Source organism: Saccostrea cucullata, unplaced genomic scaffold (assembly GCF_032062105.1).
Source record: "Saccostrea cucullata isolate Sc308-1 unplaced genomic scaffold, CSIRO_AGI_Scuc_v1 ctg454, whole genome shotgun sequence".
In the NCBI taxonomy this organism is placed as follows: Eukaryota; Metazoa; Mollusca; class Bivalvia; order Ostreida; family Ostreidae; genus Saccostrea; species Saccostrea cuccullata.
In genome coordinates this window covers 99,593-125,747 of record NW_026933264.1, presented here as the reverse complement: position 1 = coordinate 125,747, position 26,155 = coordinate 99,593, and the positions used below count along the sequence as shown (strand labels likewise).

Sequence of the window (26,155 nt, the reverse complement as noted above, 5' to 3'; positions counted from 1 at the left end):
TGAATTTGCTTCCGGTATCAAAATCGGGATCGACATTCTTATATTGCGGACTTTTCTCGAAGCCGACGAAAAAGAAAGTAGAACAAATATTTTTGGTGCACGTGCACAAATTAAGTGATTTTCCCTCATAAAAACACAAAATATTCAGGAACATTTAGTTAAATAATGACACAAGAAGTCCATGAGCCGACAGACATTACTCCAGACAAGGATGGGGGAGTTATAAAGCAGATTTTGCGTGCGGGAGAGGGGAACGATAGCCCGGTACCAGGGGACAAAGTATCCGTTCATTATGTGGGGACCCTGGAAGACGGAACACAGTTTGATTCAAGTCGAGATAGAGGAGAATACTTTGAATTCGATCTTGGGAAAGGTAAATTATATAGCTTAATTTAAAATTACTGAAAGAAGATGGAGATGAAAAGGAAAAATATATAGGCCTATAAAAAGGGTCACGGAGCTCTCTTTTTATTAGGTTCAGGGACTCGTATTTTCCTTTAAATAATGTATAATTGAACATATTTTGTCAGAGGATGTTGAGCAAAATATCATTGGTTGTTAGTTAATTTACAGAAATGGGTTCCTAATGGAATCGGTTATGTGGCCATTGAAATGGGTTCTTAATGGAATTGGTTGTATGGCCGTTCTATAATTTTGATAATTATTCCAAAATATTTCATGTTTTTTAACCAAGCCCCTAAGTAAATATTCTTCTTTCAACGTGTTAAAAAGGGAAGAAAATTTCATGGAAAGCAGACTCAGTTCATGATATACTCGTGCAAAAATAGAAAGCAGGAACTATTTCAGAATTAAGTTCTTAGATTCTATTTTTGTTTGTTGGTTGTGGATCTGTTACATGTCTCATTTATCTTTCCATCCAATCATGAGATTTATATTTATGTAAAGCTAGAAGAAAAGTATAATAGTGTTCATCTGCAAATCTCAATTGATATTGAGAGATGCTGAATTAGAAAAGGAGCTGATACTCCAATCAAAGTTAACAGTTTTAATCATTCTGTAATTTTAGGGAGTGTCATCAAAGCATGGGACCTGGGAATTGCCACCATGAAAAAAGGAGAGCTAGCCAAGTTCACCTGCAAACCAAAGTATGCCTATGGAGAAACCGGATCCTTACCAAAGATCCCAGGCAATGCTACCCTGATATTTGAAGTGGAACTTATCAGTTGGAAAGGTAGAAACAATGAAGCAATTATGATTACATGATTAGACTTTGATGTCACACTTTCAAATATCCAATAACCTATATCCTTTTGTTGCCATTCAAAATTATATTTCAATGTTTACTTTACCACCTTAAACCCAGTGAATAGAATTCAATAATTTAAACAATAAATTCAATTTTCATTTGAGATTGTTGATGATAAGCGGTTTTTCACTGAGAAACTCGTACCTTGGTATCAAAATGATGTTACATACAGTCACATTTTAATTGCAAAAAGATGTATGAAGGAGGAATGCTACAACTAAATTTTATTTTATGAATGGTTAACATATTCTTTTTCCAAAAAATATGGTTTCAGCATCATGCACTATTAGTTTTTTAAAATAATATTTTCCATATAAGATGTGAAAATTGTTTTACATGTATTTGCTAATTAAACTCTCTAGACTTTCACACTGTTAATAAATCCAATATTTTCTAATAAAACATGTCAAGAAGAGTGAGAAAACCATTTAAAAATTTTAATGTTTTGGTACTTTTCAATGAAAGTAAAATACATTCAATATTTATGTCAATGAATATTTTTTATACTTACAGAGAATGTGACCAAGAATCAGGAGTCTAAAGGTTACAAGAATGCCATCTCCTGGATGAAAATGGCACAAAAATAATTTTATAGAATAATACTGATACACTGCTTATCTTTTCTGAATTTGTTGACTATCAAGCAGAAAATTTTAATTGTGGGAAATCATCATAGCATAATTGTTATTGATACTTATTTTATATTTAAAAAACTAAAATTCTGGCTTTATTTTCACATGTTTGATACATGATCATAATATGCTAAAATGGATTTATTAATAGCAAATTGAAACCCTTAAGCATCTTACATCTTACAAATAAAACAATTGCTACATTGTCTCTAGAAAATCATGACCCCCGGGGGAAGGGCAGGGCCACAATGGGGAATAGAAAAATTATTACATAGGATATCCCAAAACTGTCATAAAATTCATATAATGTAATGGAGCTTATGTCAGTATTTTCACGATGAAACCCTAGTTAAAAGCATTCCTCCTTAAATGGAATTTGAGAGAAACATTAGACTGAGTTTTGTGCCTAGAATCAAAATTAATATATGGCCAATATCAGCCTTAAAGAGAAATTCTTGTACAGTCTGTGCTGATATATATACAGTGAAACCTGTCTAATCAAACGTGCACTGGGAGACAAATGTTGTGTCGGAATAGACAAGGTGTCAGATAGCACAGTGTTAAAAACATGAAAAATAGTAAAAAGGGAAAGAAATAAAATGTTGGAATTCACAGTGTGTCGGATTGCACAGGTGTTGGATTAGACAGTTTTCACTGTACTACTATTTTTGCACTATCTGATCAATTAAAATATGTATAGATTTATTCAGTAAAATTGTGTTTCATGGGCTAAAATTTTCAGTGAATACTTGAATTTGCTAGTCTGTAGTCAATAATTAAATGTATTTCCTGTCTAGCTTGTAACACGAGCTTTGATTGGTTACAAAGTCATGTGTAAAATTCTGTACACCTGACTTCAGCCGGGGGTTAAAAACATGACGTCACAATGCAAAGTTTCTGTATGATCAAAAGCAAATAAGAGGACGTTACTATATGCATTGAAGGAAGTAGTAATTTAGGAAATCTTATGTCGATAGCTTGAAACACAGTTTTACAAAGAATTATTTAGGTACATAGGAATTAATTTGTTATCCAGGTCCAATCAAGGGTGTACGGGGATTTACCCAGGGTTGTATTCCACACACCCTTCGGCCTCAGGGTGTACGGAATAAAACCCGGGGTAAATCCCCGTACACCCTTGTTTGAACCTGGATATTTAATAGTATTTCCTAAAACTGTCAGTAAATACATGTATTTACTGATTGGTTTAGGAAAAGCATGAAATTCCTGATTTCACATATTTTCATTTGCCACAGGACTAGCAAAGAAATGGACAATCTTTTACAATAAGTATTAATGATAGTTAGCAATGGTATAAAAATTGGTTGAATATCTTCCTGCATAATCATAATAATAGAATATGATGTATCTGACCCAGTTATGTATCTGTCACTTAGGTGAAGATTTATCTCTGAAGGCTGATGGGTCCATTATTCGTCATATCACCACAAAAGGAAAAGGTTGGAAGAATCCAAATGAAGGAGCACAAGTTAAAGGTAGAGAAGCTAGCTGATTAAATCAAGTTTAAGTAATTTTTTAATGCTTCATTCTAACTTTGAATCAAAGAGGAAATAAATTTTGCACAGAATGACACATTACAGTTTCCAAGCATTAAAAACATATTATTTTTCATTAAAGTTAGAAAAATTACCATAACTCCTTAGATTTGTATACATTTATAACTGGTGCATTGCAATAATTAAGATTAATTTAATTAATTATCATCTTCAAATTTCAGTACACTATGTTGGTAGACACGGAGAGAATGTTTTTGAAGATCGAGAGGTAGAATTTTGTATCGGGGATGGAGTCATGTCTGATGTCATAGAGGCATTAGACATAGCCATCAAGAGAATGAAGGAGGGAGAAAAATGTCGCCTGGATGTCAAATCCAGCATGGCTTATGGATCCAAAGGGAATGAAAAGCTAGGTGTACCTCCAAACGCAGACCTCGTGTATGATGTAGAACTACTCAGCTTTGAAAATGTAGGTGGTTAAGCAATTTTAAGAGATACATATATTTATATATATATATATATATATATATATATATATATATATATATATATATATATATATATATGTTTTTCTTAATATCTGCAATGTAAAGCTTGAAAATATCTTAGTGGCTTGAAATGGGATACAGTTAAACCTCATTATTTTGCCCCCAATCAATATATCTAGGGTTTGAGATATACAGGTTAAAATGCATGAAGAAAAAGTGAAAGGGACTTACATAGTACTCCAGATATTGATGATTGATATACCATCATTCAATTGAAATTGAAAATAGTGAATTGAGTATATAAGTAAAAATAAATCATATATGATTGACAATGCTTTTTTGGTAACTATAAAAGAATAGAACAGTTTTTTATGTCACTTATATGTCTTATTAGGCAAAAGAAAGCTGGGAAATGGAGCCCCATGAGAAACTTGAACAGTCAATCATGGCTAAAACAAAGGGAACAAAATTTTTCAAGGTAAAATTTGCAATTATTTTATGCAATTGTCAATATTATAAGTACTTGTAAATATGGAATCAAAAGACACGCTGTTTCTATTTTATATTTATACAGGAAGGCAACTACAAAATTGCTATGAAATACTATGATAAATGTCAGAAGAACTTGGAGTTTGAGACAACACTGAAAGGTGATGATGAAGAAAAGAGGAAAGAAATCATCGTTCTAGCTCATCTGAACATGGCCATGTGTCAGTTGAAGATGGAGCAATACTTCAAGGCTCGGGACCACTGTAATAAAGCACTGGAGCTGGACAATAAGTGTGTCAAGGCGTACTTCAGGAGAGGGCAGGTAAGCAGAATAGCAATGACAGGGTACAGGTGAGAAAATATATGTATTCATCTTATAGAGTATGTGTATTTTAATACAAAATCTGCAAATTAAAGGATCTCTTGGAATATTAGATATTTAGTGGAAATGGCAATATTTAAGCTTTTGGGACTAGAACAGAATCAAAATCTGAAAGTCATTTCTGATAATCATAACATTATAAAACTGCAAAAAGTAAGTCATAATCTTTTAACTTTGGTAATTTTTTTCAAATTTCAGGGATATTTTGCTGAAAATGATTTTGACCTAGCTAAAAAGGATTTTGAGAAGGTTTTGGAACTAGAGCCAGACAATAAAGCTGCCAAGAACCAGGCAAAAATTTGTGAACAGAAGATCAAACAGTTTGACAAAAAAGAGTCTCACAAGTATAAGGGAATGTTTGACAAATTCGCTGCAGAGGACGCAAAAAAGGTATCAACAGCTCATTAATTCGGCCTTAATGTAGGTTGAACGTTTTTGGCTTTCCTGCTTTAATATTTTGATTTTTCTCTAGGCCTTCATTCTAAATTTTTTGTTTGTTTGATGTACTCTGACAATCCTCATAAAAAAAACCAGAATACTATGTTTTCATTATTAAAAAACAACTGACAGCTTGGAAATAACTTAATCAATAGAACAGAGAAATGATAGGTCTTATCTTTAAAAAAGTTACAGATAAATTGTTATTTTACTGTAACAAGAAAAATTGAAGAATTTATCAAAACTATTGGATAGAGAAATTATTTGCAAGGGGTAATTTAAATGGTTTAGTCTGAGTACATCAAACAAATACCATATAGCGGGTTATTTTAGTGGGGTGCCATTTTTGGCGTATTTTGGCATTTTGATGATAGTCGGCTAAAATTTTAATCGCTAAAACAGTCAGTACTCTAATTAGTGTTCATCTGCAAAGAGTTTAAACCCTGCTACCGCCAAAATAAATTTCGCCAGAATTATTGGCATACCTCAGAGCAGGCAAAATGCCAAATTTTACACCCACCAAGAAAACCTCATATACGGTATTTTTTTTATTGTTGGCCTTAATTTATGATTATTTTAAGTAATTGCTGAACCAACAAAGGTCCTGAAGCTGCTAACTTGTGTGTCCTTTTTCACTTACATTTATATACATGCATCAGTATAAGTGTTCTATGAAGAGAACCCACTGAAAATTTTTGGTTTTTGTATGTCTTAATCTCAGAATTAGAAAATGAAGTGAATCCTTGGATTAAATTGGTTTTCTAGTTAAGTCAAGAGTTGAAATTTTTTTTCACTATTTCCTACATGTATGCAAATCATGCATACCTAGTTTCTCTCGCTTTCCTTATGTGACTGAAAAACTTAAAACTTGTGTAAAAGATGTCTTTTTGGATATTTTAGCAATCAATACCTTTTCATGTCATATTCTTGGGGATTGTTTTCAAATATACTGAATACCCTTAAGGGGGAAAGAAAGAGGGCTCTAAGAGAAAACGTGTATCAAAATAATTACACTTCGAATAATCCCAAGTCTGCCTCAAACCAAATCTTGACCAACCCTTTTTCAGCCTCAAAATCTCTATTCTGATGGTTTTGAGGAAATTGGAGAGTGGGATAATAAAATGGCTCATGGCATGCTTCCCCTTGATCAAGAATGTGAAGCTTTTGGAGAGAAGATGCCAGAGCGATGCAGCATGCCCCAACCCCCCGGGGACGACTGACCCCCTATCTCCCAGGGGACATGACTGTCATTGACCGATTCTCTATGGTAATTCTGTTTCTAACATCTTCCATCAAATCCCCATGAACTCATAGTCGCTCCTCAAACCATGGAAATTTGACCCTACAAAAACATTCAAATCTCTATGCCTTTAATTACTAAAGAAACAGTTCTGATATATGTTTGCCTTAACCATATATTCCAATTGTTTTTCCACATACTTCAGAAACATAAAAGCTAACTATGCTTTGCTGTTATTAATTAATTAAAAAAAAAATTAATATCAAAATCCTTGCACTTGAAATTTATGTTTTTTGAGGGAATCTACCTGACAGATTTATTCCCCTTGTCCTTTTGTGGGTTGTGACTCAGGATAACTTTTAACTTCAGTAAGAAGTTTGAGAATTATAGCTTTAAGTTTCCTTATATATGTAAGAATATGTAATCAAACTTTTTACCTACGTACATGTATGTGAATGATGAAAGATACATGCCAAACTGTTTAAAACTGCATTGATGTTACATCTGATTTTTCATACATTTGAATTAGAACTATTATTAATCAATAAAATATTATACATTTTATCAATCTTTTTCAGACCGACGATGAGAAGAGTAAAAGTGAATCTAAGTAGAGAATTCCAAGACAAACCACATGAAGAAGGATATACATAGCAAAACCTACCACAGTGAATACTTCAGATAGACAGTTGGTTCAATGTTCTTCTTCTGTGTTTCTTATAGTGCCATTGGTTGTACAGCTGTGAATCATGACTTTTTATCTCATCTTATCCATAGAAAGAAATCAACCTCGGTGTTTACATGTTTCTTACCTATTTCGTAGATGAAATGTGACAGTGCAAGTTTTGTTTTACAAGAAAATTTGTAATCATTATCAATTTTATTTTACATCTGATAAATAAATGAATTTAATAAGTTCCGAAAGCTTTGTTTTCCTCTAAACCTTGTGCTTATTTTGATTCAGTGAAGATATGTTGTCATTTTTAATAGATATTTAACATTTGGCCGTATTTGTTTGTAAAGTATTGCTGGTGGGTATACATTCGTGCCCTAGTTTTGAAAGGAGAAATTAACTTAACACTAACTATGCATGAAGCAGTAAAAATCAAAAGTCCTGATCACCTGGAAGATCACATGCAGGTGAAAATAAGGATGCTGAGTCTCAGCTAATCAGAGAGCTAGGAATCATTCAGTCATAAATAAATTATGGATAAATGAATTACTAATTCAAACATACATGTAAGAAGGGAAAAAATTGCAAGTAAATTGTAGTATTAAACAGGTTATATCAGTTAACGTTAATTTTCTCACTTTTAACTTAAAAATTCTTCAACCTATGTAGTAAATATCTTTGTATGATTAAAAAAATAACATCACATATGATAATGTATATCGATATTCTTTTAACTTTTCCAGTAGGAATCTACTTTGTTGCACTGTGAAATCTGTATATGTTCAAGCTACTGCGGCAAAAAAAATTTAATGGATAGACAGACGGACAAAGTCGTTAGTATGAGGTCACACTTAAAAGAATCAGATAAGGGCTATTATTAAAGAAAGTGTGACTGACATTTATGCTCACTTATTGACAACAGATTTTTCCGATATTTCCTGATCATGACAAGGAGCACACGGCGGGTTTGACCAGTCGGTAGGGGATGCTCACTCCTCCATGGCACCTGATCCCATCTCTGATGTTCAAGAGGCCCGTTGTGCTCTTGTCCTGATTTGTATGGTTGACTTTGTAGCTTGAAATGAATACTGTTCGTTATTTCCAAGAGTTTCATTAAAGGTAACAGCATTTTCATTTTTAGCTCACCTGAGCCGAAGGCTCAAGTGAGCTTTTCTGATCACATTTTGTCCGTCGTCCGTCCGTCCGTCCGTCCGACCGTCCGTCTGTCTGTCCATCTGTAAACTTTTTACATTTTCGACTTCTTCTCAAGAACCACTGGGCCAATTTTGACCAAACTTGGTACAAAGCATCCTTGGGTAAAGGGGAATTTAAATTGTTAAAATGAAGGGACATATCCCCTCGCAAGGGGAGATAATCAAGAAAAGACAAAAATAGGGTGGGGTCATTAAAAAATCTTCTTCTCAAGAACCACTGGGCCAGTAAAGCTGAAACTTGTGTGGAAGCATCCTGGGGTAGAGTAGATTCTAAATTGTTCAAATCCTGACCCCCGGGGGAAGGGCGGGGCCACAATGGGGAATCAAAGTTTTATATAGAAATATATAGGAAAAATCTTTGAAAATCTTCTTCTCAAGAACCACTGGGCCAGAAAAGCTGAAACTTATATGGAAGCATCCTGGTATAGTGTAGATTCTAAATTGTTCAAATCATGACCCCCGGGGGAAGGGCGGGGCCACAATGGGGAATCAAAGTTTTACATAGAAATATATAGGAAAAATCTTTGAAAATCTTCTTCTCAAGAACCACTGGGCCAGAAAAGCTGAAACTTATGTGGAAGCATCCTGGTATAATGCAGATTCTAAATTGTTCAAATAATGACCCCCGGGTGATGGATGGGGCCACAATGGGGAATCAAAGTTTTATATAGAAATATATAGGAAAAATCTTTGAAAATCTTCTTCTCAAGAACCACTGGGCCAGAAAAGCTGAAACTTATGTGGAAGCATCCTGGTATAGTGTAGATTCTAAATTGTTCAAATCATGACCCCCAGGGGAAGGGGGGGGCCACAATGGGGTATCAAAGTTTTATATAGAAATATATAGGAAAAATCTTTGAAAATCTTCTTCTCAAGAACCACTGGGCCAGAAAAGCTGAAACTTATGTGGAAGCATCCTGGTATAATGTAGATTCTAAATTGTTCAAATAATGACACCCGGGGGAAGGGCGGGGCCACAATGGGGAATCAAAGTTTTATATAGAAATATATAGGAAAAATCTGTGAAAATTTTCTTCTCAAGAACCACTGGGCCAGAAAAAGTGAAGCTTATGTGGAAGCATTCTGGGGTAGTGTAAATTCTAAATTGTAGGAATCATGACCCCCGGGGGAAGGGCGGGGCCATTATAGGGAATCAAAGTTTTACATAGAAATATATAGGAAAAATCTTTGAAAATCTTCTTCTCAGGAACCACTGGGCCAAAAAAGCTGAAACATATGTGCCCATGGAAGGATCATGGGGTAGTGTAGATTTCAAAATGTCTAAATTATGATCAGTGGGGTAGGGTGGGGATGCATTATGTATAACAAGGGTGAAATCGGGTAAAGAACAGAATGGTCAAAGCTTCTCAGGTGAGCGATTTGGCCCATGGGCCTCTTGTTTCATTATTGAATCATTACTTTTAAGTATCAAACAAAATTTTGTTATTGTTTAAGACTTGAATAACATTTACTAGTATATTGAACAGATTCAAATCATTTTATTTCATAAAAGAAACAAACAAATTAGAAATACAGAAAGCTGTGTCATTGTTTTAAAAAACAATGAAAATTAAACCAACCTTGCAATCATTTTTTACGCTTGAATCCATTTAAAGTTCTTTTGACAACATGAAAAGGTAGGTTAAAAAAGCAAAACTTCTTCAAGGTTTAAAATTATTATAATTCTGAACTATTGTAATTAAACACTAAATATTCAAATGAAAATCACATATGCATTTATGATAAAACCTTTTTGATGTTTAAAAAGTCGAATATGTTTTCCATATTTCTTTAAGTAATGCAAAAATAATTCTGGAAATAAGTTCAAAATACAGAAAAAAAGTTTTTCTTTCTGAGAATAAATATCTGAATTCCTATTTGCAACACGAGAGCAGTTCAAGGACTACATTATTCTTGGTTTTTAATTTCTTTGTGGAAATGAATTTTGAAAAAAAAGTGGGAGTAACTACAAGTACTGAGTATATTGAAACTCCAGGGACCTTGGGGAGAAACATTCAATTTGTGTAGATTTTAAGGAAGAATATTATAATAGCAGCAAACAATGGGGACAAATTGGCAATCTTCTTCCTCCAACCCAGTTTAGTTTTTGTAAATTATATACTCGTAGGGTCAGACGGTTTCCGTATATTGCATGTATGTAATGTAATTTTGTTCACCTCTCTGGTGAATTTAAAATCACACCAATTAAAAGCAGCTATTATAAATAAACGTATAAGAAATGGAGTTAAGTTTTATACCAAATGTATAATACAAAAAGGCTTTAAGATAACTTGGAATTGACTATCTCCGAAAAATCATAACTTGTTTATTCATCCAGAAAACATTCCAATCTTACGGTCACATTTCCATTACTTGTTATCTATGCACATTGAAATTTTGCTTAGTTTTTATCGATCACTGGTGCTTGAGAACAGGCCCTTCTCTTGGTATAGACCCCGGGGCTTTTTTCCAAGACATATTTCTGAAAAATCTATACCAACAATTCTCGAAGTTACCTAAAACAAATATTTTTTAAAATGCATTGCACTCTTTCAATATAAATCAACGTTTATAGTCTGCGATGTTGCTCTCTGTAGGATTTCAATATAATATAGAGTTGACGAAGCAATTCAACGAAGATCCCCTCAAAAGAAATAGAAAACAACAAGGCATGTAGAATATTTATTGTACGAAGAATCCAATACCGTCACAGATGCTTCGGATACTGCTTTTGAACTATTTTTCTGAATGTTTGACAGATTAAAGATTCTGATGCTTTCTTCTAAATGTTACCTTTGAGAAAAAAAACCTTCTTAGGCGAAACTGCATGAATGGATGTACACTGCCATACTTGCTCAGAGGTAACTTTCCAACGGATTTGTATCAAAGTCCCATTAGGCACTCCCCATCTTAATTGTTAAAAATATATAGATGAATATTCTTTTTAACAATTAAGATGGGGAGTACCCATGCAAAATCCTGTAAAAAGCTGGATCAGACCTACATCCGGGTAATTATGGAACATTTTAAGTATTTAGAGTAGATCCATTCCTAGGTAACTACTTGAACCATTGTTGTCTAGACCTTGCTTCGAGAGATTCATGCTATCAAACATTCGGTGTGATATGTTGTCCAACACACAGATAAAAAGTTGTGATTTTAGCAGGGCATCAAAACAACATTTCTTAAATCAAGCAAAAAGATCCAAAATTTTCTTTGAAAAAATTAAGAATAATTTTTTTGGAATGGCAATCCTGAACCGTAAATCCAACTTATGCATGCTTAAAGTCTTTCACCATATTCCAAAATGTTCTGTGACCATGACTCGATGTTTTAGAAGTGTTTTAGTCAATAAGAAATGTAATTAATAATTGTGACCAGTAACTCATTTCGTTAGTTCCGTGTTAATATCAGTTTGGTTTTAATTAAAATATAGCATCTATACAGGTATTTTTTCTTTAGTTTTGACATTATTTAGACAGTCACTGTCTTTTTTTAATCAACTCCTGAATTGAAATTTGGATAAGTTTATACAATCCAAACATTGCGCTTTCATATCCCTTTTCTCTCTGTCTCAAAAATACAGTGTCATTAAGTTCCATCCTTTATTTGTCTCTGTTCTATTTGCACTTGATTTTTGACAGTAGAGCTTTACTCACTGATTCCTATTCTTAATTAGTTCAAAGATAGTAAGTCTCTTGGCCTTTAGATTGTTATCTTGGTAGTACATCATGATGAGGCACCTTTTCACTAAAGTACTCACTGATTGTTGACTCCTTTGCTTTCTAGCTACTAGTACATGATTTTCTCCCTTTTCTGTCTTTTCCATTGCATGGAAATAATTGAAACCCGACAGTAATGATTGTCAGTTCTCTTTCAGAGTACTTTTAGATGCCAGTTAGAAGTTGAAAATTCAATTCTCGACCAATCTTATTAGATTTTTTTTTTCATTTAACATGACAAAATTTGTATCACATCCCATATCAACCCGAGACTCCAATATCAGCCCGAAGGCCAGACGGCTGATATTGGTCGAGGATTTATAGTGGTGTGTAATGATAGTTTATATAAAATCTACGCAATTGCACAATAATATTAATCTAGCATATTCACACACTACATGTAAAAGCGACCCCCCAAAAAAATCATTGTACATTGAAATGGGTCTTTGCATATCCTAAATTTTGTCCCCTGCTTTTGCGAAAGCAAGGGGACATTAAATCTCATTCGTGTGTCAGTTTTTAAGTATGTCAGTCTGTCCGTCTGTCACAGAAACTTTAACCTTGGTCATATACTTTGAATGGGAAGAGATATGACTTTTTTTTATTAATTACACATATGTTTTACTTGTGACAAATCCTTTCTAGATAAACAATGATTTTTGACCCCGTGATCTTGACCTTGAAGCTTGACCTCCTTTTAAAAAATGTTATCGTAGTAGTGTAAGATACTGGTACAGTGTAAGTACATGACATCCTACTAGCTTGGGCTATTGGGTTAAACATTTAGCTTAATTGGTGGAGAACTGGACTGGCAAGCCAGAGCTCCGGGTTCAATTTCTAGCAGAGGCAACGAAATCGTTTCTGTTACATTTGGCGCCCATGTAGGGACCCGGGTGTTCTCTGGCGGGTGAGAGTGATTGCCCCAATAACTTCGCCCCACAGGTGTCGGCAATCCAAGAGAGATGAGGAAATCTCATTCTCTGGAGGACAGGGGACAATGTAGTAGTGTAAGATACATGGCATCCTCCTAGCTTGGGCTAGTGGGTTAACCCTTTAGCTCAATTGGTAGAGCACTGGACTGGCAAGCCAGAGCCCCATGTTCAATCTCCAGCAGAGGCAATATAATCGTCTTTGTTAAATTATTAATTCCATATGACTTTTGATTTAGAAGGGGATAGGGCTTTCATGTGCACTACCTGTGGCAAGATGCTAATTAAAAAAACAATTGATTTTGGTGATAACTCTTGAATGACATTTAATAGGGCGTTCATATTTGACTCTATATGTAATAAATAATGACATTCCACCCACAAAGACATCGAATTAAAGCGGGGGACCACAATTCTTTGAATTTGCTTGTTAAAGTTTGTCATGAAAGTATGCATAAAATATGTATTTTACAATTAAAAGGAAAACAGGGAGTAAATTACCTTAATATAAAACATCACTTTTATGACACACTTTGTAGTGATTAGCAGCGTTTTAGTTAAAAAAAGTGTTTGTGAAACACAGATGCCCCCGGCTGGTAGCTCATGGCGTAGGTTGATGTTTCTCAAATACCAGTCAAAATCAAAATGTTAAAATTGTTGGTATCAAGAGGATAATCTTTTCACAAGGAATACAACTGTGAAATACGAGAGGCCTTATTTGGCTAGCATTAACTGTCCAAATGTTATGACCAAGGTTAAATTTTTTACAAAGTGGGTCAAACTCTAAGGTCAAGGTCAAAAGACCAAAAATATTTATATCAATTAACAGGTCTTTTTACAATAATTCCACATGTGAAGTATGAAAATCCCTAGCACCAACTGTTCAAAAGTTATAAACAATATTATTTTTTTTTTTGTAAAAGCGGGTCAAACTCCAAGGTATATAAGGATAATGTCAAGAGGTCAAATTTAGTGGTGCCCAAAGAAACGTCTTTTTTATTGCTAAATGAATTTATTTTTAGTTTATACCTACTGGTCAGAAGGGGTAAACATGTGATTTGAATTCCTGAATTCAATGTGAAAATATTTCTTTTATTTCTATATAGTGTTTTGATTAAGTATTCAAAGGACAAGCTGATGTCAGATGACAGATTTTGATTTTTATAAAGACAGTCTGATTAAAATCAAACCTTCACTAGCTCCTTTTTATTTTGTTTATCGTGACAAACAAAATATAAAGGAGCTAGTGAAGGTTTGATTTTAATCAGACTGTTATAAAGATGATGCTTAATGTGTGTATTTTATTGTTAAAATCAAAATTAATAAATTTCAGAATCACCTAGTTTTTTTTCCAGTCTGTCGTCCCAATCTCCTATGCAGAGTTGTCGTTCGTTCCTCTCTCAGACACCTCTGCAATGGGCTCGATCACGTCAAGATTTTTGACATAACGTATAAAAAGTAATATTTGCAGGATTGTTTCAAATTAAATTAATAGTTTTGGATTAATTTAGTAAATATCTATCTGAAAAGTCAGACATAAACATATAAATTAAATTATAATGAATTAAAACAAATGCACTATTTCTCGTGCGAATCACTGTGATATACGCGAGCCAACGACAGAGGTGGATGTATGAACCGATGGTAGAGAGTATGAGCCGATGATAGAGAGTATGAGCCGATGATAGAGAGTATGAGCCGATGGTAGAGAGTGCTGTCGTCCTTGCTATTTAGCTACTAGTATTAAGAACCTAAATTGAACCTGTACATCTACTTTGAACCTGTATATCTACATTGATCCTGCACATCTACATTGATCCTGTACATCTACATTGAACCTGTACATCTACATTGATCCTGTACATCTACATTGAACCTGTACATCTACATTGATCCTGTACATCTACATTGATCCTGTACATCTACATTGAACCTGTACATCTACATTGATCCTGTATATCTACATTGAACCTGTACATCTACATTGAACCTGTATATCTACTTTGAACCTGTATATCTACATTGAACCTGTATACCGAATATCTGGGGTTTTTTTTTCGCGTGTTGGAAATTTTGCGAAAAAGGGGTAGATTAGTACAGTTTATATTTTGCGTAAGTTATTTTTTACGATTGAAGATTATTTTGTTCAAAATGGTAATGTTCTTATGTAACATTATAGCTGACATACTTTCAGCGTGTTTTATATTTTGCGAATTAAAAATGATCGCAAAAAATGCGAAAAATAGATCACCGCGAAAAAAACCGGATATACGGTATCTACATTGAACCTGAACATCTACATTGAACCTGTACATCTAAATTGAACCTGTACATCTAAATTGAACTTGTACATCTTGACTTTGTTAGTGTTATACTGTGTCAAATAAAGAACCGATTGGTTATCTATTGTTAAACCACTTGGGCCGCTAATTCCATGCTCTGATGTTAGAACAAAACTGAGGAAATGTCCGTCCTGGTCAAGGCAGTGGACAGAGTCATTCTCCATGTCACAAACAAGGATGTGTCCGTCGGAATCAACACATATTCCGTAAGGGTGGAACTCAGAACTTGACCTATGACCTTTGTAGGTGAACCGAAGGTCACCCTGCCTGTTCACAATAATGACTGCGCTTTTATCATAATCTGAAACGCAGACATCTCCATTGACGTTTTCAGTGAGGTAGTGAGGTAGTTGGAATAAGTTCTCCCCATTACAATCTCTCTCTATATTCTGAAGGATTTGTCTTCCTGTGTTATCATACCTCGTGACCCTAACCTCTCCAAATTTACTCATACCCACCAGAAGGTCTCCATTGAGTTCGGAAGAATAAATACTGAACGGTTTCCAAGCACCTGTTTCCATATACTGTAGCCATTTTCCGGATGTGATGAGTCGTGCCCCTTGTCTTGTGTTGTCCGCCATATTGATTGTATGGTTTGGTTTATCTACGAACAATAAATTACCATCTTTAGTTACTGTGTGGTAACCCTCACTCACGCCGGAAGTTGAAATCATCTGAATCAAATATCCTGTTGAATCCAATTGTGCTAGGTGCCCATATCCATCACTTACTGCTAGGTTCCCGAAATTGTCGACAGAAATGTGGTATCCATCTTTAATACCAGGGACAGTTATTTCTCCCAATTCCTTAACAATAGACATGCTACTATTTTGATTTTCTGAACTCCTGATGCTAACTTACGAGGAATTCATTTGAATATAAATTTTTAGTCCAAACACGTGCAGGCGTCTGAAAATAGTAACAAGTAGACCTAGTTAGAGAGCCACAAAAACCGATCGACACTCGGAACGTAAAAAGAATTTTTCCATTTTAATTCAGTTAAAGTGTCTTACATATCGAACACTCGAAAAAAGAATACTGAGTAGTAAGTTAGTTAGAGAACTCACTTATCGATCTCTCGAAAGAAGAATTGTAATCATTAATACATTTAAAGTATCCCACATATCGAACACTCGAACATAGAATTGTAATACAAATAGAGAACCCCATATATCGATCTTTCGGGAAAAAAAAACTGTTATACAGTTAGAGAACCCCCATATATTGATCACAGTGACTCCAAAATAGAACTGTAATACATTTAGAGTACCCACATATTGATGACTCGAATAAGAAAAATGAAATATAATACACAACCGAATTATTATACATCCCTACAGGTATCTTTTGAAATGTTTATTTTGAACGCAATGAAAACAATTTTATAAATGTGTGCATCATACAGTATACTCACAGTCATAAGCCTGGTCATGATACAGTATACTTACATGTACAGTTGGTAAGAATAAATAGATTATTCTAGTTTGACGCTTGCATAAAATGAAGGACGAATGATGTACTTGAAAGAATGTCTTCCTTGTGTATTAAGTAAACACCTTCACGGTGTTATATTTTATGACTCAGTGTGATTTCCTCGGTAACAAAATTTAAATTCCTTATTCAAATCGAAACCAGGTATTTTGCAATATTGTTGAATTTTTTTTTTAAATCTTGAGTTATATATATATATTTTTTAAAAATGCTGATAAGTGTAGATTTATATTAAAAGATTCATACTTCATAAAAAAATTTTGTTCCGTAAAAAGTTACAATTTTTTATGATGAAGAGGTTTGGAATAAAAGGTTTTTTAACAATTAAAAACATGAATGACAGTTAATGAAATATTATGGGATAGTTGGACTGAATGAATAAAACTATTTTACTATGTAATTTCATGTTCTATCTTGTTTGTATTTAGTTACATGTACATCATTTTTAATTCATTAAGAAGAATATGCACAGAGCATTAATACATCTCAAATTCTCAATATTATTTCAGAAGGAGGCCAACATTTCTTATTTAGAATGAATAATGGATGACATAGAAAGTATTCTACCCAATAACCCTACAATTCCCATAAATCCATGCAGGGAGGCAACTTTCGTCACATCCGCTTCCTCCGAATACGAGCGAGAAAGTCTGCGAGAAGTGCCATCTCATCATCGTGCCACAGAGAAATTGCACTACGCCACTCCCCCACCACGCTCACCATTGGGTGAGGATCAGGAGCCCAGATCAATCTCACAGCTCATAAACCGACGGGAGGGCTCGTTCGCATCCGACGAAGGTACAGAGGTCGAGGGATCCTGGACGCCAACGTCTGGCTCCTTAGATAACAGCAGGAACCGTGTCCACACGCCATCAGAATCTGGAAAGTCGGGTATATCGCTAGGGAACGTGTTCGAAAAAGGATTCTCCCAGAACAAGGTCGTTCCGAACGATTCGAAATTTCCGTACAGACTTCAATTGCCAAATGTGAGTATAATTTACATTAAAAAACGTCATATAATCAGTAGTATGCATAAATGATGGGACAGTTTTATCGTTATTTAAACAGAGTCAAAGGTTTACTTGAATAAGTAACTGGTTATGCATTTACAAACTGTATCACTCTGTGTCAGGATGTTCAGTATATAAGAAATTGTAAAAAAAAAATTTCATGTGTAATCAAATCAATTTTCTTATTTTCAGTACACGATATCATTGTAACAAGGGGAAATCATTAGGTCACTTGAATCCATTAGGTGAACTTAATATTGCTTTTTGTTTCCGTCCGTCCGTCGTTATGCGTCGTTCATCGTCATCCGTACATTTACATTTGAACATTTCCACCTTTTTTTCTGCAACCGCGGAACCTATATCAACCTATTTTGTTTTCCCTTTCTCAATCCCCACTCTCCACTCTCTTGACTACTCATTCTTTATCCAATATCTCTTTCCCCAAACTCTCTCCCCACTCAGTCTCTTCCAACTCTCTCTTTCCTCACTCTCCCTTCCCTCTTTCCCCATTCACTCTCTTCCCACTCTCTATCTCTCTCCCTCTAAACTATCTCTCTACTCACTCTCTCTGCCCTCTCACCCCACACACTCTTTCCCTTCCCCACTCACTTTCTCTCCCTCCTCAATCACTCTCTCTCTCCCCTCACTCCTTCCCAACTCACTCTCCCCTCTCTTAGATCCCACTTTCCCTTCCAAATCTGTCTCGCCACTATCTCGCTCTCTCTTTCTTTTCTTTTTTTTTATTCTTCTGACTCAATAACTAGGTGGATTTGTGAAATAAAATATGTATATGCATAATACATAAATGTTTCAATTTTTTAAATCATAAAAATATTGGAAAAAATACTTATTTTAAAAATAAAGAGAACAATTTTACCTATATAAGGAAAGAAAATATAAAATGTGTATTCTTGATCTTTTTATTTTAACATGGAGTTGACAAAAAAGTTTATTTGTGCAAAAAATGAATGTAATTTAAAATTATAAGGGCGATAACTTTACACAAGAGATATACTGCTTCTCAGTTCATAATTTGATCACTGCTTTATATTTTTGCGTATTTGATTTTATAGGCACGAGGAACAATATTTATATGCTTATTATATGTAAGCTTGAAATCCCAGATTGATACTATTCGTTGTACCGTTATGAAAAGAAGTGCGTCTAATTTTTAATGCCCTATATTTTCCACATATAGGGAGGGGGTTATTATTCCTAGGGTTTGACATTTACTGTCAATTTGCCTCGTTAACATTCGATTCAGTTTATTTAATATTTCTTGTTTCGTAATTTTTTTTTTTACATGTTTTACGTTGAATGTTAACCCAAATGTACTTGTAACTTGCATCATAACCCCCTTATTGTTCTACGCATTATCCGGTATTTCATATTTTCATATTGTATATAAATGTTCGTTTGGTACTGTTAATAAAACTGCATTTATCTCAGATAAGTGCATATAAAAACATCAAGTATGTATTTAATAAATTTTATTGTGGCGATAATTGGGCACGGCTGTTTATCCAAAGACTCAAATTATGAAAAGCTGTTGGTGTCTCTGGCAACACAACAAAACAAAGATTTCATAAATTAATATTAAAATATTCAAACTCAGGTTCAAAGTTCATAGTTCAAAGGTCAAAGTTCACAAACACCATCTCAGAAAGTGGTAAAAGCCTTGACCCTGGGAGGTGCAGAGGTCAAGCACTTATTTACGTATATCTAAATCCAAAGTTTACTTTCCAACTTTCATGCCGCCAAAACATGGCTGAAAGATTGCCGACTTGGCGTTAAACAATATTCAATCAATCAGTCAATCAACTTTCATGAGTTACATGACTGCATATAAGGATAATTACTTAGTGCCGCTCGTTTACGCACATCTCAGCCAGAAAGAGACGGACAGCCGTACCAGATTCTATAAATCAACATTATTGTTTTAACGTTGTGGTTAAAGGAAAGTCATTGGCTCCTGCAAAAATGGTGCATGATTTGCTCTTGGAATGAATCACTTCCATATAAATAGGTGTTCCTAACATCGCTTTCACATTAACTCAAGTCCTACAACGGTGTGAGCCCGTAGAGGTACTTGTGGTTTGATCCTCTTAACTGTTGCCTAAGACTCTAGTTTCATCTCACAAGTCCTGTCATGTTGAGACTGATATTCGCTCCAAGTCTTCCTCTGAAAGCATAAAAAACCAGAAAAGCAGCATCTATTCTAATTGGGTGTGGTGGGTGGGTGTTTCAAATTAGACAATAACAAGCTGGAAAATTTTTACAGACCCAAGATGATGCTGGAATATTGAAAAAGGAAGTTGCAACCAAAGCGACCTCAGGTGTTTTTATTAAAAGGGCAATACTAGTAATCAACTAAAATATTTGACAAGAACGATAATCACTAGGTATAAGTATTGAGACTTAGGTAAGGCAGATATGCACTTCCTTCAATAAAAGCAGCTAATTCATAGTGAATTAGCTTTTAATAATAATCTTGATTTGTTGCATGGTTCTACTCTACAGTACCAACCATAGATTTTCACTTAACGTTTTGAATGGAGAGTGTTATTAGAGGAAATGTTCACCCTTTTACAGGATTTCAAAGTCAAAATCATTCAATTTAGCAATAGATCCATTCAATCAATCAAAAAATGTAGTCAAGCTTAAAAATCGTTACAAGTTGCATGTGTGTCAAGCGCATAGGTGCCCTCCTCATGCTACATGTGTTTGTAACGTTATAGAGATTAAGTTAGTAAATTCTAAAATACTTAGAATAAACATTCAGTTTAAAGTTTGAAGGAAGAATGAAATTTATGAAAAGGACCGGGGGTGATGGGTAAGGTCGAAGCAAACATGTTCAAAATTCCTTGAAAATTAAAAAAAAATATTATAAATGTCCGCAAACTTAATTACAGGAGCAAAAGTAATGAGCACCAAACTGCAATCAGTGCATAGTTTTGGAGACAAACCAATCTTATTAGATGAAACCGGAGGGAAGTAAAGGTTTCATCCGCGTCTGTCTGTCCGTCTGTCAGCCCCAGTTGGTTTTCGGGTTTTTTTAATGCCTGCAGATATTGGTCTGGGTACATGTATATGAGTAGTTCTTAATGAGATTGCATTTAGTTGCATTTTAATGATTTTGACGGAAATACGACCAAAATTTTAAAATTCATGGCCCTTACAGGGTCCTTGTGTTTTGTTGGTGCTCATTTAATTAAATAATCATAATAGTGAAATGCATTCATATTCTTTGGAATTTTTCTCAGCTCCTAATTATTTAGAAAAACTTTAATATATGCTTATTTATATGATGCGCATAATTTTGAAGGTCATAGTCCCTAGGCCAGGATTCTATTATGACATAACTCTATCAATATTGATCATAAAGTGACTTTGACATCTTCCCTGCTCCTTAATATTTAGGCAAAGTTAATAAAGTGCATAAAATATGATGATGAACAACTTGGGCGCCTTTCCCCTAATTTTGAATTTCATGACCTCTAAGTAAGGAGTTCTGAAGATAGGACTGGGCTCCTTTGCCTTTACAGTGAAACTGCATTAAATTCTCACTACTCTTGGGTGATCAAACGACAAACTAAGTGCATGGTTATAATGAGATACGGTGCCTTTTTTGATTATAATTATGTAATTTTGGAACTCAATCTGAGATAAATGTTCTGGGATTAGGATGAGGATAAATAATCATAATCATTTAATCGATTCTTAGAGATATTATTTCGCGTTTCGTGACTTTTTTATGCCCCCGTAATTGAAGATGGGGGGAGGGGTTATAGTTTTTACCCTGTCTATCTATCCGTCTGTTTATCCGCAAAATACTTAAACCATGTGACAAGGCGTTTCTTTTGGTACCATCAGATTTGACCTTGTGGTCTTGACCTTAGAGTTTGACCCACTTTTACCGAAAATTTCCTTAACCATAGCCATTACTTTTAAATAGAAAGTGCTAGGGCTTTCATACTTCACACGTATATTCACTGTGACAAGACCTTTCTTTGGGTATAAAAATATTTGACCTTGATCTCAGCCCTTAAAAACATAAACCTTGAGCATAACTTTTGAACCGTTAGTACTAGGGCTTTCATATTTCACAAGTATATTCCTTGTTAGAAGACCATTGGGTACCAACAATTTTAAACTTGAATTTGACGTCGGAGTTTGAATGCATTTGAGAAATTTCAACCCTCTCCAAAAGCTGTCGTACGGAGGCCTCAGTGTTTCACAAACACATCATGTTTCTTCTTTATTCAGAACTGTGACCATCGGTAAAGCTCCACGAAGCTGAATAATTTTTCATTCTTTTCAGGTGAAAATAAAAGAAGAGGAGGAAAGTGTCAGAAGACAGAAATGTTATTGTTTCATTGTGACTATCGTGTTAGCAGTGTTTATAGTGGGTGGGGCCATTTTAGCCATGGTGCTGGCTGTTAATCTAGCCACTTAGTACAAACTCAGAGGAAGGGGAAAATCATTTTATACATATGCTACATGTAGTACATGTACACATGCATTATCTAAATATCGTGAACAAAGAAAAGGATAAGTCATTGTCACTGATATATTCGAGAGAAATCTTTTATGGCATGTGATGATTTTATTTTTCGTGATCCAGTATCAGCATAAAATGTTTAAATATCATGCAAGATATGATGTCGATAAATCAGCTTAATAAAATGTTAAAGTGTCAGCATATTATGTTAAAGTTTCATCATATTTTGAATGTTCTCTACATAAGGCAGCTGAGGCGTTCCATAGGGTTTTGTAATGGGTGCTAGGGCTTTCATACTTTACATAGGTAAATATTTATTACAGACCTTTCAATGGGTATAAATGTTTTTTGATCTTTTGACCTTGACCTTACAGTTTGACTCACTTTACAAAATTTAGACCTCGGTCATAACTTTTGAACAATTAGTAATAGTGCTTTCATATTTTGCAGTTGTATTTTTTTGTGATGAAGCCTTTTTCTGGATATCAACAATTTGGACCTTTTGACCGTAACCTTGAGTTTTGACTTGCATTTAAAAAAATTCAATCTTCGCCATAGGCTGCCATAGTTTCACAAACCGACGTGTCTCCACGGCGTTCTCGCCGCGTGCTACTGCGTTCCCACGGAGATCTCTGCGATTAACTGCGCTTCCGCAGATTTTTTACGGCGTGTTAGGAGTTGTCACTTCGCGTTCATGGCATTCTCACTGCCCTGGCTGCGTTCACAATATTAATTCGTTCTTCACCCGTGGATTTATATTCAGAAGATATGTGGTCAACATTTTTTCAGATTACAATGAAAAGATTTCTACTTGTGTCAAGAAATATTCTTTAATTAAAGATGATCTATTATTACAACCTTTTTTTTCAATTTTATCATTTCATATGTTTTTTATCTCTTCTTTGAGTTTACTATGGTCGAAAAAAAGCGCATTAAAAAGTTGTTATAAAATTTTATCAATTTCACCATAACTCCATTGAAACAACAGAACATCCTCTGGTGTAAATTCTTCTTCCAAATTCTACTCCCATGCTTCTGTTCAGGAGTGAAACTATGAGGCCATTGCTCTTATTTTGTGAGCTGGTTGACAACGCTCTAAAAACGCCGTGAAAGCGGATTTGTGATCGCCAATGGACACTGTAGAAACGACAAGGGAGCGCAAAAATCGCAGTGACAACTCCTTACTGTCGCTGTGTTATCGCAGTCGAAAAAATCACAAGAGGATTAATCTCATCAGATCTAGAAGCGCCGTAAAGCTCAATAGGAACGCAGTGACATCTCCAAGGACTCTGCGAGGTCTCCGTGGAAGTGCAGCTTACTACCACTGCGTTTAAACCCCTGCCACACCGGCGCTGCGTCCCGACGGCGATTGCATGGCCTCCTTCAATAATGCAAAACGCCAAGGTGAGCGCAGAAGTATTCACAGCGCTGTGACAACGCTGCGAGATCTCTACTGAACGCGGTAGGGTCGCGTAGGGAACGGCGTGGAACATGCACAAAGTACATGCCGTGTGATCGCCATCTGATAAGAACACAGTGGACACGTAGTATGATCGCCGTAGCAGCGCGGTGAGATCTCCAACAACGCAGTGGAAGCTCTGTACGAACGCCGTGAAGACGTACATGATCGCAGTCAGTAGTCAGCATGAACGCAGTCATAGTAGACTACGTTTCGATGGAGACCTCGCACAGTCCTTGGAGATGCCATTGCGCTTCTATTGCATTTTTACGGCGCTTCTGATGAGATTAATCGTCTTTTGATTTTTTTTTCAACTGTGATTGCAAAGCGACAGCAAGGAGTTGTCACTGCGATTATTACGCTCCCTTGGCGAATCTACAGTTTCCGTTGACGAACACAATTAAACCACTTTCACGGAGTTTTTAGAGCGTTGTCAACCAGCTCACAAAATAAGAGCAATGGCCTCAAAGTTGCACTCCTGACCAGGTGCATGGGAGTAAAATTTGGAAGAAGTAAAACTTACACCAGAAGATGTTCTGTTGTTTCAGTGGAGTTTTGGTGGAATTAATAATAAAATTTTATAACACCTTTTTAGTGTGTTTATTTTTTAACATTCATAATAAAATCAAAGAAGAGATAAAAACACAAATACTGATAAAATTTTAAAAGAGTTTTAAAAAAAATCAATACTTTATAATTAGTACTTAATTTTACAAATAGATCATATTAAAGAATGTTTCTTGACATAAGCAGAAGTCTTTTCATCGTGAAATCTTTAAAAAATATCACATACCTTCTGAATATATATCTAGAGATGAGGACCGCATTGTGAACATATTGTGAACGCAGCCAGCGCAGTGAGAACGCGACGAATGCGAGATGACAACTCCTAACACGCTGTGAATACTCAGCAGAAGCACAGTCAATCGCAAAGAGATCTCCGTGGGAACGCAGTAGCACGCCGCGAGAACGCCGTAGTTGTAAACGCGTCAGTCGCTGTGATATTTTCACATTATATAAAGGTACAAGGTCACGGGGTCTAAATTCATAGTGTATTTAAGGAAATCCGATCCTTAGCCAGGAAGGATAATTCCAATCAAAGTACTGAGACAGTACTGAAAGACGGGGTCAAAAATAATCTTCATGCTAGATTTCACAAATGTAATTTTTTTAAGGAGTTTTAATAACAACTTTATTTTTTCATTAACATGTTAAAAACAAAACTATGAATAATATACATTCACATTTTTCATTTAATTTGATTTGAAGTAGAAATTTTAATAATTGCTCAGTCTGGAAACCTTTCTGAACTGCTCCGAATTTCATCAGGTACGAACTAATAATTTTTCCGGAAGTAAACAATGGATGATGCGTACACAGTCATAATAATACGCAGGATAGTACTTTGTCTACTAGTGTTATTTACAGTTAATATTAATTTTCAGTTTTAACTTATCAAAATACTTTATTAGTTGAGTTAGACAAAGGTTCATATCAATTTCTTCAGTTTGATACAAAATGTTTATGTTTTGATCGAAACAATTTCTGCACTCTTTCGTATGCGTAGATCTAATTCATGTGTTATCACCACGGCTTCCTTTTTCTATTTTTAGACCTCTGAGAGTAAACTAAAAGACGGGGTCACGTGACCCCGTCTAAAAATTAATATTTAATTTGAAATTCATCAAAATGAAGCTTGAAAATGAAATTTTTCATGCAACAATTTTCATTTTATTCATCTTTATAAGATTCAAGGTTTTTGAAAGTCTTAAAAAAGGTCTTATAAAAGTTGACATTTCTACCCTATAAAAAGAAAAAAAAATACTACAGTTTTAGAGAAAAAAGATTTTCTTGAACCCAGCCTTAGATACCAATGCTTATTTGCATGATATGAAATAAGAAGTGATTTGCGGTGTCTTGCAATGATAGCAAAAGTCTTTTACACTATGTATGATAGAATACATGACGGAAATAGAAGACAAATCAAAGTACTGAGACAGTACTGAAAGACGGGGTCAAAATAATCTTCATGCTAGATTTCACAAATGTGATTTTTTTTACGAGTTTTAATAACAACTTTATTTTTTCATTAACATACTAAAAACAAAACTATGAATAATATACATTCACATTTTTTATTTAATTTGATTTGAAGTAGAAATTTTAATAATTGCTCAGTCTGAAAACCTTTCTGAACCGCTCCGAATTTCATCAGGTACGAACTAATAATTTTTCCGGAAGTAAACAATGGATGATGCGTACACAGTCATAATAATACGCAGGATAGTACTTTGTCTACTAGTGTTATTTACAGTTAATATTTTCAGTTTTAAATTATCAAAATACTTTATTAGTTGAGTT

General features: G+C 34.7%; 3 protein-coding genes across 4 annotated transcripts; 2 read left to right on the top strand and 1 right to left on the bottom strand.

The window, feature by feature from the left end:
* The first annotated feature begins 41 nt into the window (after nucleotides 1–41).
* LOC134237805 (peptidyl-prolyl cis-trans isomerase FKBP4-like) lies at nucleotides 42–7,377 on the top strand. Of its 2 annotated transcripts, XM_062719949.1 has the most exons (9): nucleotides 42–373; nucleotides 1,028–1,192; nucleotides 3,297–3,395; nucleotides 3,638–3,885; nucleotides 4,299–4,382; nucleotides 4,479–4,715; nucleotides 4,974–5,165; nucleotides 6,281–6,480; nucleotides 7,032–7,377. In XM_062719949.1, exons 1-8 carry the CDS (start codon nucleotides 166–168, stop codon nucleotides 6,431–6,433), a joined length of 1,386 nt encoding a protein of 461 aa, XP_062575933.1. In that variant the 5' UTR covers nucleotides 42–165; the 3' UTR covers nucleotides 6,434–6,480; nucleotides 7,032–7,377. The 2 variants fall into 2 exon arrangements, with proteins under 2 accessions (XP_062575933.1, XP_062575934.1); XM_062719950.1 differs by lacking the exon at nucleotides 6,281–6,480 and having other exon boundaries at nucleotides 43–373.
* Nucleotides 7,378–15,287: 7,910 nt separating this feature from the next.
* LOC134237800 (tripartite motif-containing protein 2-like) lies at nucleotides 15,288–16,154 on the bottom strand. Its single transcript, XM_062719944.1, has one exon. It carries the CDS (start codon nucleotides 16,152–16,154, stop codon nucleotides 15,288–15,290), a length of 867 nt encoding a protein of 288 aa, XP_062575928.1.
* Nucleotides 16,155–17,337: 1,183 nt separating this feature from the next.
* LOC134237819 (uncharacterized) lies at nucleotides 17,338–22,306 on the top strand. The gene is made up of 2 exons (XM_062719967.1): nucleotides 17,338–17,810; nucleotides 22,156–22,306. The coding sequence occupies exons 1-2, from the start codon at nucleotides 17,367–17,369 to the stop codon at nucleotides 22,288–22,290; spliced, it is 579 nt and encodes a 192-aa protein (XP_062575951.1). The 5' UTR covers nucleotides 17,338–17,366; the 3' UTR covers nucleotides 22,291–22,306.
* Nucleotides 22,307–26,155: the final 3,849 nt, after the last annotated feature.